The 14,627-nt window shown below is 31.2% G+C and overlaps 3 protein-coding genes across 7 annotated transcripts; 2 read left to right on the top strand and 1 right to left on the bottom strand.

Annotated features, from left to right (window-relative positions):
- The first annotated feature begins 96 nt into the window (after positions 1–96).
- Positions 97–3,843, top strand: LOC126858234 (angiotensin-converting enzyme-like). Of its 2 annotated transcripts, none has more exons than XM_050608387.1 (10): positions 97–577; positions 851–1,118; positions 1,286–1,414; positions 1,509–1,621; positions 2,051–2,239; positions 2,311–2,578; positions 2,644–2,752; positions 2,875–3,269; positions 3,335–3,481; positions 3,659–3,843. In XM_050608387.1, the coding sequence occupies exons 1-10, from the start codon at positions 484–486 to the stop codon at positions 3,822–3,824; spliced, it is 1,878 nt and encodes a 625-aa protein (XP_050464344.1). In that variant the 5' UTR covers positions 97–483; the 3' UTR covers positions 3,825–3,843. The 2 variants fall into 2 exon arrangements, with proteins under 2 accessions (XP_050464344.1, XP_050464345.1); XM_050608388.1 differs by having other exon boundaries at positions 3,545–3,671.
- A 143-nt stretch (positions 3,844–3,986) lies between these two features.
- LOC126858233 (YEATS domain-containing protein 2) lies at positions 3,987–9,140 on the bottom strand. 2 transcript variants are annotated; one of them, XM_050608386.1, is made up of 5 exons: positions 9,004–9,140; positions 8,526–8,636; positions 5,334–8,341; positions 5,169–5,242; positions 3,987–4,131 (listed from the first exon to the last, which is right to left on the bottom strand). In XM_050608386.1, the coding sequence occupies exons 2-5, from the start codon at positions 8,620–8,622 to the stop codon at positions 4,002–4,004; spliced, it is 3,309 nt and encodes a 1,102-aa protein (XP_050464343.1). In that variant the 5' UTR covers positions 8,623–8,636; positions 9,004–9,140; the 3' UTR covers positions 3,987–4,001. The 2 variants fall into 2 exon arrangements, with proteins under 2 accessions (XP_050464343.1, XP_050464342.1); XM_050608385.1 differs by having other exon boundaries at positions 8,526–9,140.
- An 859-nt stretch (positions 9,141–9,999) lies between these two features.
- LOC126858180 (venom acid phosphatase Acph-1-like) lies at positions 10,000–14,523 on the top strand. Of its 3 annotated transcripts, none has more exons than XM_050608287.1 (7): positions 10,000–10,018; positions 11,914–11,948; positions 12,132–12,236; positions 12,828–13,093; positions 13,375–13,531; positions 13,838–14,158; positions 14,277–14,523. In XM_050608287.1, exons 3-7 carry the CDS (start codon positions 12,135–12,137, stop codon positions 14,472–14,474), a joined length of 1,044 nt encoding a protein of 347 aa, XP_050464244.1. In that variant the 5' UTR covers positions 10,000–10,018; positions 11,914–11,948; positions 12,132–12,134; the 3' UTR covers positions 14,475–14,523. The 3 variants fall into 3 exon arrangements, with proteins under 3 accessions (XP_050464244.1, XP_050464242.1, XP_050464243.1); XM_050608285.1 differs by lacking the exon at positions 10,000–10,018 and adding an exon at positions 10,025–10,185; XM_050608286.1 differs by lacking the exon at positions 10,000–10,018 and adding an exon at positions 11,599–11,721.
- Positions 14,524–14,627: the final 104 nt, after the last annotated feature.

Below are 14,627 nucleotides of genomic sequence, written 5' to 3'. Positions count from 1 at the left end.
AATGTTTCTCATGGTTATTTGTAGACTTTAGAGAATTTTAATAATTTGTTTTCTAACATAAAAAATGTATGTTTTATTATATGTGTGATACTTCTTAATATATTTTTTAAATATACAATTTTTTTCGACCATATGTACATATTTCTTTGTTGTATGTCGGATCTTTCGTAAGGAAGCACTCGAAATCTCAATTTCCTCAGAATAGAAAAATAAATAAGATACTGAAATGTTTTCCTTTCGATAGGATAAGCCGATTGACCAGAAACTGGAGATCGTAATAAAAAGCAATTTGTCGACGTAGAATAAACAACGCGTAGGTTTCTCAATTAAATAGATATCTCCTGTCACCCAAAGAAAACACGAAGAACGGCGCAAATGCGAACAGAAAACGCCGATTGGTCTTACGTAGGGGTAAAGACTCTCGCTCCTTCGCGAAAGGATTAATATTCTTTCCGATAGTGCAACGTTACCATACTGTAAAATATGACAACTGATTCGAGAAAGTGTTCGCGAAATATATTCTTTCTTTGCCTTGTCGCATGCGTCGTTTTTCATATCAGCGGTGCTGTTTCAAAAAGTACAATAATTAGAAAAGTGCTTGAATAAAAATTACATTTCTCGATTAGTCGTGTCATCCTCGATACTAGGAGTTATATCGCTTATAAAAATCTTCAAAAGTTTTTTCAAATATATTAAAAAAAATATATTAAATAAATATTAAATAAATATTAATAAATAAAAATATATTCAAATATATTAAATAAATAATTAAAATAATTCATAATTGCTTGATTTAGTTAATTACGTTTATAGTTCTTAAAAAATTAATAATAATTTGTACTTGTCACAGTGCAAGAGATTGATTACGGAATACTCGATCGGATCAACAACGGGTTTGAATTGCTGAATCGAGCAATCGCTAATTTAGAGTGGCAAACTCTCAAAAATAGTTCGATCGTACCGTCAGAAATGTATACGCGACTTGTCCAATTGAAGTTAAATTGGAGAAACGAATGGTGCGCAAAATTTATGGATTTTCAAAATAATGGAATACCCGTAAATCAAAAGTTGCTGCGCTTTTTGTGTAAAGGACCAAAATATACCAATGAAATGGCAAAGTATGATGAAGATCCTGTTTTGAATTAAAGTTTCTTTATTTATATAAATTAAGAAATATTGAGAAAATATTGAAATTTCGTTAAATTTAAGTCTCTAAGTTTAAATATACTTTTATTTCGCATCTTTTTTTTCGTGCTTATAAAATCAATCTTTTTGTTTATTACAGAAAAGTAGCTATTATCAACAAATTCTTGTCGTCTACATACGACTCTGCACAGATTTGCAAAATTAAAAATTATAAATGGAAGTGTTATAACGATGAATTGGACGTGACAAAATTAATGGCAACTTCAAGGTATATTTCAATACATTACCTAAATTATTAAATAAATATATTTTATAGATTGTCATGGCTTTTATGAAGTAGCTGAATATCTATATTTATTTAGGAATGAAAAGGAATTACGTTGGATTTGGACTGCTTGGAGAAATCGCATGAGTCATACAAAGGAACTTTTTAGACAATTAGTTGATCTTCAAAATATTGCTGCACGAAACAATGGTATAATATACAGCAATACTTAAATTTTAAAAATCAATATATATATATATATATATATATATATATATATACTTATAGTATATTTATATTAATAAAAAATTAAATTGTTATATAATTAAATACGAAAATAAGTAAATAAAGCAAAGATAAATAATAAATTTGTGCTGTTTTTTCAAAATAAAAAACTAAAATACACTAAGACACACAATAATTTCAAAATATAAATTCATGCAAAGTAAAAATGGATCCCTTTTCTATAACTTTAAAGTTGCAGTAATCAATTTACAAAGCAAAATGTAAAAAATTAAACAAGGAAAAATTGACTTCCCTCTTAAAACAATATTAAAAAATTCAAAACAAAAAAAAGTTAAACAATAAAAAAAATAAAATTTTATTTTTAATAATTAAATCTTACTGTATATGTGCCAGGCTACGCTGATATCGGAGAATATTGGAGGGAAGAATTCGAAATTCCAGATTTGGAAAAAATGTTCAAAAAAATGTATCAACGAGTCGAGCCATTATATCGTCTTCTTCACGCTGTCGTGAGATTTCGACTTGCGAGATTGTATCCCGATGTTGTTGACATATTACAGCCAATTCCAGCTCATTTGTTAGGTGAAGCGAATTTCGTCAAGCAGAAAAGAACAGACACATCATTTTTTGAACCGATCGCTATATTCTTACAGGTAACTTGTGGTCGCAAAATTGGGAAGCGTTGATCGATGTAATATTTCCAAATTACATCGCGATCATGCCAAATCTGACAAATTCGATGATACAAGAAAATTATAATGTCATTAAAATGATAAAAAAGGCAGATGATTTTTACGTGTCTCTCGGATTTCCGTCCTTGACTCCAGAATTTTGGAAAAACTCTGTCTTTGAACAAGAAATAGGTAGGAGATCCAACTGTCACGCAACTGCTGTCAACATGTACAATAGAAATGATTTCAGGTATTTCTACGATATAAATAAATGTTATAAAATTAACGCAATTAATTAATTGCGCTTTATTTTAGAATTAACGCATGTTTAGAGACAAAACCAGAAGATTTCAATGTTATTTATCACGAAATTGGTCACATACAATATTATATGGCCTATCAAAATCAGTCATCATTTTTTAAGGTATTAAAAATTTCCTCGATTCTCATATATATATATATATATATATATATATATATATATATATATATATATATATATATTTATATATAACCAATGTATAAAATCAATTATTTGTTGTTTAGAATGGAATCAATAGCGCTTTCCATGAATCAATAGGAGATGCCATTTCATACGGTGCAATTTCCTTTCGACACATGCAACGTCTGGGATTAATACGCAACGCGTTCGCATCATTCGTTAATTCATCCGAGATCAATTCACGTTCGCAGAATTCATTAGAAATGGCTATCCTCCTAAAACAAGCTCTGCTTAAAATACCACAATTATTTAACGGACTGATAATAGAAAAATGGAGATGGTCTGTCTTCTCCGGCAGAACGAAACCTTCGAAATACAACACATTCTGGTGGACTTTGCATCGTCAATATATGGGCATCGTACCGCCGTCACGAAGATCCGAAAAATTCTTTGATCCTATGGCAAAATTTCATATCGCTCATAATATACCTTATGCTGGGTAAGTTAGAGTGAATTGATAAGAAACGTGCATAATGACATCAATAAATAATTTAACATTAATAGATATTTTCTGGGAAACTTCCTGCAAGTTCAATTATTCCAAGGAATGTGCGAAACATCCTTAGGTCTGAGAATTGGTTCTACAGCGTTTGATTTACCTCTTCACAAATGCGATATTTACAAATCGAAGGATGCAGGAAAGTTCTTAAGGTCGGTAAATTCTTATACCAATTTTTGTACAAAATGATAACTTTAATTTTGTTTCTTTTTCAGAAAAAAAAGAAAAAAAAGTAGTAAAAAAATTTTTCTATAATTTTATTCCCGTGAAGAAACGTGATAAAAAACGAATGTATGTAAAAAAGCGGTCTTAGCTTACTTTACTTCCAGATCGACGATGAAACTTGGAAGTAGCGCGGATTGGAGGCACGCGCTACGCACGATAACGGGATATTCCAAGTATCGTGTGGAACCGTTCTTAGCCTATTACGAACCGGTCCGTGAATGGCTGCAACGCGAGGTAGAGCATCATAAAATTCCAGTTGGTTGGGATTGAGACGAATTAAATATTCGAATTGTTTTGTCACGCGTGCGTATAAGTTTGCATGCACCTAATCTATCTCCTCTCTGCAAATGTATTCTGTATTCGACAACGTGCTGCACTCATCAATTCGTTGTATTTCATAGACCGATCTATAACTAGACGATTGCTTGCTCGCTCACGTCTATATCTTCACAAGCTGGACGATTCCTTTGTATTCGATTGTTGCATCGAACCCAGACCTTCATTCGTGAAAATGTTGAATTCCTCTCGACTTATAAGAGCGTTATAGACATCGTTCAGCTTAATAACCTTGGGACATCTACGACACATTGAAAAAAGAATATGCAAAACAATATAAAACGGATAATATGTAATAATCATATAACAAGATATATATAAAAAAATTGTGCAAATTAAAAACTTGCACATGGTTTCCTCATAATTTTACTTCCTTTATTTTATAATATCAGTAATCATAATTACAAATCGAAAATATATCAGTTTCCGAGACTCTAAAATAGTTTCATCAATTATAATATTAATGATATTCTATTCATATAAAATAATTTAATCTCTAATATTTAAAAAATTTGGAGAAATTAGGTCGTGAAAAAACATTTATTAAAAAATTCAAAATTTCATAAAAAATGAACCGTTTCAACAATTCTATCAAATTCAATACCAACCATGCTGATACTCTATTAATGTAAAAATATTTAGATATCTCAAAATTTGATGAAGTTCGAGCAACCACATCTTTTTTTTTTAAAAAAGTCAAAATTTTATAAAAAATGAATTCTTTCATCAATTTACATTAAAATTAATAACAACCATTCTTTAATGCTAGTCTATTAATATAAAAATATTTAGCCTGTTATCTCAAAATTTGTGGAAGTTACAGCATGCACATTTATTGGAAAATTCAAAATTTCATAAAAAATAAACCTTTTTGCCAATTCTCATCAAATTCAACCATCCTTTAATGATATTCTATTCATATAAAAAAATTTAAACAAATGTCTTAAAATTTGCGGAACTTAGAACAACACCTTTTTTTGAAGAATTTAAAATTTTATAAAAAATAAACCCCTTTATCGATCCAAGTATAATCTTGAATGATACTTTATTCATATAAAAAATTTTATTAGCTCATTATCTTAAAATTTACGGCAGATAATCGAACCACATCCTTTGGTGCACATACAAACATATATATACACACATACTCGACATTTTGTAAAAATATGTTTCTTTGACGTTTTAAAACATTCTAAACACATTGGCATTAAAATTGGAAAAAAAATTTTTCCATAAAAACAAAGCTTCCTCTATGAGGAAGCAAAAAAGGATACTTACTCATTTCCGCTATTTCTTTCCCAAGCTTTTGCCAACGATGTTCGAGTTAGATCCTCCACAAAACATTCGACAACCTGAAAAAACATTATTTTAATAGTGACAACATAACATTCATTTTATAACTTAGCGTTAAAAAATGAGCACAATTTAAGAAATAATCTTTACCCGCATCATTACGCGACTAGCTGCACTATACAATATACCAGGAACAATCTCTTCTGGTCCGATTTTAATACCGATATCTCGCGCGGTATCGCACACGAAATTGTGGAATGGCAATAAACTTTCGTCAAGTTCAAGCGGTATCAATTTAGAATTGGTTGAAGAATCGTTATTTCGATTATTATCATTTTTTCTCCGATCAATCGTAACTTTACACGGGCTCTCATCGACACTCTCGACATCGATCTCTTCGTCTTCAATACAAGCATCCTTCAACTGACTAGATTCTTCCTGGCATGTTTGTAGCCACTTTTGCAGCGCAATTGATTCTGTACATGTGACCGGAAATGTGGTAAGTGTTATAGTATTAGGTAGCTTTTTCGTATCGCTCGTCGTGATCGCTTCCGACATGCCGGAAGCGTTCCGACTTGGCGTGTAGCCGTGCAATCTCGCCCATAGTATAATCTCCTTGATGCTCCACAGTCGATCAGATGGGATCATCTTTTTTCGCAGGAAGTACCTGATTGTTTTGGCGCGATACCACTCCAGGGCACGTTGTTTGCCGACATTGTGCGCGAAGTACTCTTCCTCGCTGCAACACGCATAGGGATGCATCCATTTGTACTCGGAATCACGGGCGTCTCGTGTAATGATCGGCAATCGGCGTATGATGAATCGTATTAAAGCTTCCGTATCGATGATATTCGCAGTGTCGATTGAGCGCAGAGTCGCCTCGTACAATTCTCTCTTGCTTTGTATCTTGAATCTGTCCTTGCCCAATGTGATTTTTACTCGCTGCATCACTGTCTTGTCTTCCGATCTTACATATGGCATGATTTCCTGCTTGTCGGTTGAAGAAACGCCTTTCGATGCCTCGGCGAGACTGTAATTATATCGTGGATCGCGCGAGTCTGCTATCTTCAGGATCGGCACATTTTCGTTAATATTCAGTAAAAGATTGTTGGTGTTTTTCAACGTAAGTATAGTAGGCTTCTTATTGCCGCTGACAGTGCTCTCGTGTCGTACGTTCATCTTATTATTAGCGTTGGGCGGCTTCTTCAGGATGCTCACGGTTTGAGGAATGCGGACATTCAATTGCGCAATATTACCATCTCTTGGAATAGAAAGTTTCACGTCGCCATCGACCAGCTTCCTCGAGTTTCCATTTGATTTTGATGAGAGGATATTTGTCATGTCTATCGGAATTGATTTCGTATCTTTTAAAAGAAGCATATGCCTATTGGTCGACGATGCGAATATATTCGATGACGGTATGGAGATTTGTAGAGGTTTTAAATGCGAATTAGTAATATTCGAGAAATTCGCGGTTTTCTGCAAACTGTTAAACTGATCGAATGATTTGCAAAAACCGTTAATTGATGTGTTTTTAGTCGTGATATTTTCTGAAGTTTTAGATATATCACTGTTTTTCAAGTTTCTAGCTTGTAAAAGTTTATTTGTATCGAGAGATGATAAATTCTTTTGACTATTTCTCTCTTGAAATATTGTGTTGACTTGTGAATCATTTTCCACTGCATTTGTCACTGAAATTTTCAAAGACTGACTATTGGAAGACTGAATATCATCGTTAAATTTATGTGATATAATTTGTACATTGCCAAGTTTCTCTTTCTTATCATCAATTTCTGATGAATTTATTGCAGAAACACAATCATTGTCTAGAAAGTGTTCTACAGTTATATTTCCTTCTCTTTCAGTATAATGATTAGAATTAAAATACTGTTTGTCCGCATAATTATGATCATGTTTAATGTAATAACGCATTTCATCTAAATTCAGTTTATTCTCAGTGCTGAATATGTTATTAACAGATGTAACATTAGATTCAACTTTCACTTTGATGTTTCCCAATTTCTTGGTTAAATCCAATGATAGATTAGACCGTTTGTGTACTTCCGAATTAATTATTTCTTCCTTCATTCGAAATTCTTCAGAATTGCTCATCTGTAAAGTTTCCGTAGATTTTGCTGTAGATTGTTTATAAATAAACTCGAAACTGTCATTAGGTTCTATTTTTATAGATGCATTATTAGAAGAAGATTCAACAGATTCATCGCTATTATTCTGCTCAAAATTACATGTTTCTGCTGTATGAATCCATATGTCGACCAGAGTCTCTGAGCCTAGTGTTTGCAATCCTGTATAGGTGCGATCCAATTTCAGGTGGTGAATAATGTCTATGGGTTTATCAAGAGCATTTTTGAAGTGTAACTGTACTCTAACAGGAAATTCGCCCCATCCACGTCTGGATAGATGAAACGGATACGATGTGACCTCAACAACGTCGTTTGGACGGTAACTAGGGTGCAGGAAGAATCTCACCTTACTGATGAAAGTATTAATGTTAGCACTTTCGTCTTTGTCGTTGCGCACATATATCGTCCACTTATGACTAGACGCATCTTCTCGCCAATCCGGTGGGATCCACTTGGATATGTTACCGATAATAATACGTTTACGAATTTTCTGACTATTGCCGCGCGACGGGCCCGTTTTCGCTGGCTTGCTGCTCTTTGGTGGTATATAACGGGGTACTTTGCGAGGTCGAGATTCTCCGTCTGGCAGTTTCCTTTTCTCACCTTGCAATGCAGCATCATGTTTGTCTGCATTTTCTTCGGTTTTAAATGCGCTACCTGCCGTAGTTCGTGCATATGATTCAAGAGATTCATCATTGCACGAGAATCGAGGATCTGTAGATGTCGATGGCACTGCAAGATCAGTACAATGAACAGACTTAGGACTTTTTCCAAGTAATGATTTGACTGCAGGATGAATTCTCGTTTGTTTTGTGGTTTCCGCAGCTTGGAAAATTTGACACTGCTTGCGATTGTAAAAATTAGTAATTATTACATAACGCAAGAGATGAAAACTGTTCAGGGCTTTATGCAATCTCTCTTGTATTTGCAAAATTTCCTTCTCCTTCGAATCAATTTCCCGTGCAAATTCTTTCTCCACTATCGCAGTTATTTTTTTTGCCGTAGTGTTTCTTGCTAATACAGAAAAAATATATTACTTAGATATAATCACTATGACACATATATTATAATATAAACATTTCACAAAATTCTGTAAAATATTTTTAAGTTAACGCTAGAACTTAATAAATATAATATTGAAAATTCAATATTATATTTATTAATCTATTATTAAATAATGTAAAATCAATATACTTACCATTTTCTTCGTAAATTTTTTGTTGAACTTGCTCGTCGGAAATTGTGGAGACATAATCAGGATCCTGATCATTCAATGATTCTTCAGGAGCACTCATTTATCGCGTTTACACTTTTATGAAGAGGACAATAGTCATTTCAAAATATAAGGATACGTTTAATCAGAATTTAATTAGAGGTTAGAGTTAATGCGGTATTTAAAAACAAGATTATGTTAAACATATATAATATAATACTCTCTGGATATATATAAAATTAAATTTAATGTACTTCTTTTCTATTATTCAATAACATTCACTGAGTACATTCATAGAACTTTTAAATATATATATTCTATCGTTTTTATATAAACGTGTATAAAAATGTCAATAGAACTCATTTGAAGAGGTTAGAAGCGACGTGGTTTCACTCGTGCTAATCATTAGGAAGCGATCGATACTCAAACGACAAATTTCTCTTAGCTATAAAAAACAACAAACCTTCATCCGAGAATGCTGAATAACCTACGCATCTGCCGAAATATCAAAATCGATAATAATTAACAAACTATTTTCATCATTGTCCGATGGCAGATGGAACGCAGCGTCGCGCATCCACAAATCCACACTATTGTATCGCGCCATATTGGATACTGCGTCAAGAAAAGGCGTATTTACATTGGAATGTCGTTTATCCCCGAGTTTAAAGGCCTATTCAAATTTGCACAAATCATAGAACTTGTATACTTACCTAGAGATGCTCTGCAACTTGAATCGTGTTCGAGGCTGATTGAGCGAAAGAAATAATGTTAACATTATTCTAGCGTTAACGTTTTCTAGAAAATTATTAAGCTATATATATATACATAAATATATGCAATATATACATGTGGAAAAATCAATTAATGAGATATTAAGGTATGTAGAAAATTTAATCGGGATGTATAAATATGTACAATTATTAAAAAGCACATATTTATTTTATTGAATATATTTCATTTGAATTGTAAAATATAATACATACATTCACTCGTATATACATTCTATAACAAATCTTAAAATTACTTTATTATTAATTCTTTAGCTCTATTTTCCATGACCAACGTGCATACCTCGTTGAAAGAACCCGTTCTCGTCCGATTAATGAAGTAAAGCAACGATGGGCGCGGGTTAGTAGTACTTGGATGGGTGGTGATCGCTTTGTGGAAACACCGTATGTGATGTTTTGGTACTCGACTTTTTCGTTTTTTTTCATTAAAAAAAAAAAAATTAATACGGGGATACAAATATTTATTTGTAATTATCGAGGACAAAAAAAAATAATAGAAATAATATAAATAAAAACAGACGACAGTATGATTCAGTATGACATTTTCTTTTATGCAAATTCTTTTTTACGTAACTCCTGCGAAATCTACGTCCCGCGCGACTACAGTACTTAAGCCCGAGTTAGACTAAACGACGATTAGGAAGATTCGATCAGTGCGCATCCCGATGTGGATGCGTTAGCATCTATGTAAGAGTGATTATAAAATTCAGATTTTTCACAAACAATAATGATGCAGCATTATATTTTACCCCATCATCGTTCGGCGCTGTTATTATTCCTTTGCTACGCCGCGTTGTCCATCACGATTGCACAATATTGCATGGAAAAAGAGCTCAATCTAATTTGTAATAAAAGTACGTAAATGTCACGGAGTGTAGGTGCATGATTTTGAAGGTCGTATTATGCAAAAGAACTTCGAAGCAGCGATAATTATCAATAATTGCACAATAGTTATTTCTTTATATTAAATCTCTTTAAAAATTTTGAATCATACCATTTAATTTAAATTTCAACGGTAGTTCTATTTAATATTTTCATTCGCTGAGATCTGCCAAGATCTCCCAAAATACATACTGCACAAGTTGCAGAACAATAGTAGCATAGCTATACTTTATTATTATATAATTATAATACAGTACAGAAACATGCGCGCGCTTACATGTGAATAACTTTCTTAAATAAAAGACACGAAAGATTTAAGTGGAGCAACGTTAAATTATTACGCAAATATATATAACTGATATACAGTGTTTAAAAATAATAATTAGTAAAATAGCATTAGAATTTAGAATATTTTTATTACGTCATATCGCTGACTTAATGTCGTAACATGTGTAAGCCAATTTCCTTTGCAGAATTTTAACTGCAATGACACACAGAAGAAAATTTAATTAATGTATTAATAATAGCTCCGATATTATTAATTTAACGTGTTATAACATTTATACAGGGTGGTCTGATAATCGCCCTACCTGTAATGTGCAGATAGAGCTAATTAAACCAAGCAGGAAAGTCCTTTACCATTTTTTTGTATAGTTCTTAATACAAAAATTATTATTGAGTAAAGTCTGGCCAATCATCGCTGATCTTTAATCGGACGAACATCTGTGAGCCACGAGCCTGATAATGTGAGTGCTCAATTGACTAAAGGACTTTTCTGCTTGGTTTAATCCGCTCTATCAGCACATTACGGGAGGGGCAATTATTATCGGACACCCTATATAATATAACATGTACATTACGATCGTTGAAAAGCGAAAATCTTTTTATTTAAAAAAAAAAAACTTTCACAACAGTCATCGTTTCTACATATCTGTCTCTGCGATATTAAAAGTTTCAAAATATTCTCATCAGTTATTGGCATGATATATTTTAATGCAAATACAAATTAACTTTAAATTTCAAAATCTGCTCCTAGTAAAAAAAAATTAAAAATAAAATATAATAAAATAATTAAAACTTGTAAGCATCACATAATAATTTGTTTTGCAAATGTAGAATTTTTGTAGGTTTAACTGATCAATTTGTCTTTAATCTTTAACATTGCTATTCTGATAATCCTTTTGTTTTCACTTTGCATTCTTCTTGTCTATCTCATGAGTTTCTAACAGCTGTCCTTGTTACAGTTCTACGCAAATACATATACATATTATTATCTCTCTTATTAAGCAATAATTAATATCTACTGTTACCACATCAAAATGTCTTTAAAATATACATATCGAGGCGAACATTATACAGCATTTTTTTCGCGCAATTTTTATCAGCAGGCTATTTCAACCAGCTCCCAATTGAGAATTTCTGAGAAACGACAGATCCAAAGAGAGTAGGAAAGAGATAACGAGAGGGCATCGAATGATGATGTAAACACATGCGCATATCTCAATGCCGTATGTTGCTAATCAGCTTATAGCCAGTTTAGCGACTCTTGATCTCGAGCGGATATACGCTCTCTCACTTTTTATAATCTGTTCACCGTTAATATATTTTTGGGGATTAGAGGCTTTATTGTCGAATGAGAAAAATGTGTCGCGTGCTTCTGCAGACATCTGTACTATTTCTAAACTTATTTCTGTCCTTAGAGCAACCAGTGCTTCATTTGGAATTGGTTCAAGTAGTAAGTATAAAAATTTATATATGCGACATGATGTAATGTGTGATATTGATATCTTCATAAAATCATATGATAATGATTTTGCTGTTTTTTTTAAATATTTATTTATATATAAAATATACTATTTTTTACATATATTATAGAAGTTATAATAATGTAATGCAACTTCAAACTACCGTGTTTTAGTTGATGAGACATGGAGAACGGACGCCGTTACTTAAAGAAACGTATCCCAAAGATCCATATAATGAATCAACTTATGAACCATGGGGTATCGGCCAATTAACCAATGTAAGTATAATGTGCACATTAATACATGCTATATAATATCACATTTATTAACGTTTAAGTATAGCATTAATTTTAAAAAAGCACGCGTATGTATTCCATAATATTATTATACCATATATATTCGTTTTTATGACATATATGTTTTGTTATATTATTTACATATTTTGATACATTATTTACATTTTTAATTCTTGGTTCATTAAATTATTTAATTTATATGTTGTTTAATTTGCATCAAATATTAATTTATTGAATATTTATCAGTAACTAAACTAAAGAATTTTGAAAGTTTTATATTTACATTAGCTAATATTATATAAACATAAATAAAATTTTGATCTGTAAATAAAAGAAGGTATTAAAATAAAAATAAAAATTTTTCTTATTTACAATTATTTTATAATTTAATATTTTAATATTTTTATTATTAATATTATATTATAAATATATTATCAATACATAACAAATGCTTCTTTTTACATTTGTATGCTTTTGATATTATCACAGATATTATCGATAAATGGCTATAAAAATATGATAGACTATCGATAAACTATGAAAAATAAACATTCTTATTCTGGAATTTTTTAGCAAGGAAAACTGACGGAATATCGAATCGGTACAATGTTGAGACAACGTTACAATCATTTTTTGGAATCGATCTATCACCCGCGTGACATCTATGCTGTCAGCTCAGATACCGATCGAACAAAGATGTCTCTCCAATTGATGTTAGCAGGATTATATCCTCCGGATACAATACAAATATGGAATCCAGATTTACCGTGGCTTGCCATTCCTACGCATTATATGCCTAAAAGAGTGGACATGCTATTAAAGCCTGAAGGTTGTCCAATGTTAGTATTAAACTTTTATTACATAAATTTTATGTATTAAAAATAGCACCTCTTCAAATACTTTAGCAGTTTCTCGCATTATATTAATTTTGTAATTGCGTTGCGTTAAAAATTTAAAAAAAAATTTGTTTATAACAATATTTCAATACATTTGCAAATATTCTAGAAATATTTATAAATATATTTCCTTTAATAGCTATATATTTTAACATTACAAATATAATATTGAAAAAATTGGATTTTCCTAGAAATGATTTATTGTAATTATAATATTTTTTTAGATATCAGACAGCTTTAACAGAAGTAAAAAGAATGAAAGAAATACGTGATAAAATCGCAGTTCACAAAGATTTCTTTAAATTTTTGAGTGAAAAAACGGGATTAGTGATTGAGGAACCTTTACTCGTTTACGAAATGTACAATCTACTAACGGCGCAGGTAAGCCAAACTTTTTTAAATGATTATATCGCCTTATACAAAAAATGTTTCACATATCACATCGAACATATCAATTTATCTTTTTATGGAAAATTTAAAGTTTTATTCATCTCTCTCTTTCTTTCTCTTTCTCTCTGTCTATCTTTCGTTTCGTAATAAAATATATTTAATTGTTTAAATATAAATTTATATATTTAATTATTGAAAATTATTTAAATATATATATATAATTATTAATATAAAATTATTTTCAATTTTTTAAATGTTTGATAATGATATACGAGTATATACTTCCCCGTATTTCAGAAAACTATGAATTTAACATTACCAGAATGGTGCACCGATGAAGTGTACCGGAAAATGCAGGATCTAATGGTGTTAGAGTACGAAATCCGTTCGTATACAACTCAGTTGAAACGATTGAACGGCGGTATGCTAATCAAAAAATTCATCGATAATATGAACGCGAAAAGCATTCCGCGCAAAATGTACGTGTATAGCGGCCATGAAGTGAATCTCGCGGCATTCGCCAGAGCACATAATATCAGCGAGCCGAAAATACCGGCTTATGGATCAATGTTTATATTCGAGAAGTTGCGGGATGAGGAAAGCAATTTTTACATCAGAGTAATTATACTTTTAATTATATAATCCGATATTAAAACGATTAAATTATACAACTAAAAATTAAATTATATTTTTAGTTATATTACTCTCTAAAAATATCTATTTTTTTTGTTTAAAGATCATTCTGTGGAACGGATCCACGGAAAAATTGCTGACTATTAAGCTGGCAGGCTGCGACGAAATATGCCCTTTGAAAACTTATTTGGAGCTCGTTCGCGAAATAATACCTTCAGACGTGGAGGTAACTTGTTTGTGGAACAATATAACCAGAGAAGAAGCATTGGCACTCTTTGCTGAAAAATTATATCAAAATTAATAAAATTTTATGTATGAGTATTATATAAATATAGATTAAATAGAAATTTCCATTTCAATATATTTTTGTACGCACGAATATAATATTATATATAATATATAATAGATAATATATAATATATAATATAAAATATAATAGATAATATATATAATA

Source organism: Cataglyphis hispanica, chromosome 24 (assembly GCF_021464435.1).
Source record: "Cataglyphis hispanica isolate Lineage 1 chromosome 24, ULB_Chis1_1.0, whole genome shotgun sequence".
NCBI classification, from domain to species: domain Eukaryota; kingdom Metazoa; phylum Arthropoda; class Insecta; order Hymenoptera; family Formicidae; genus Cataglyphis; species Cataglyphis hispanica.
This window is presented reverse-complemented; position numbering and strand designations above follow the sequence as displayed.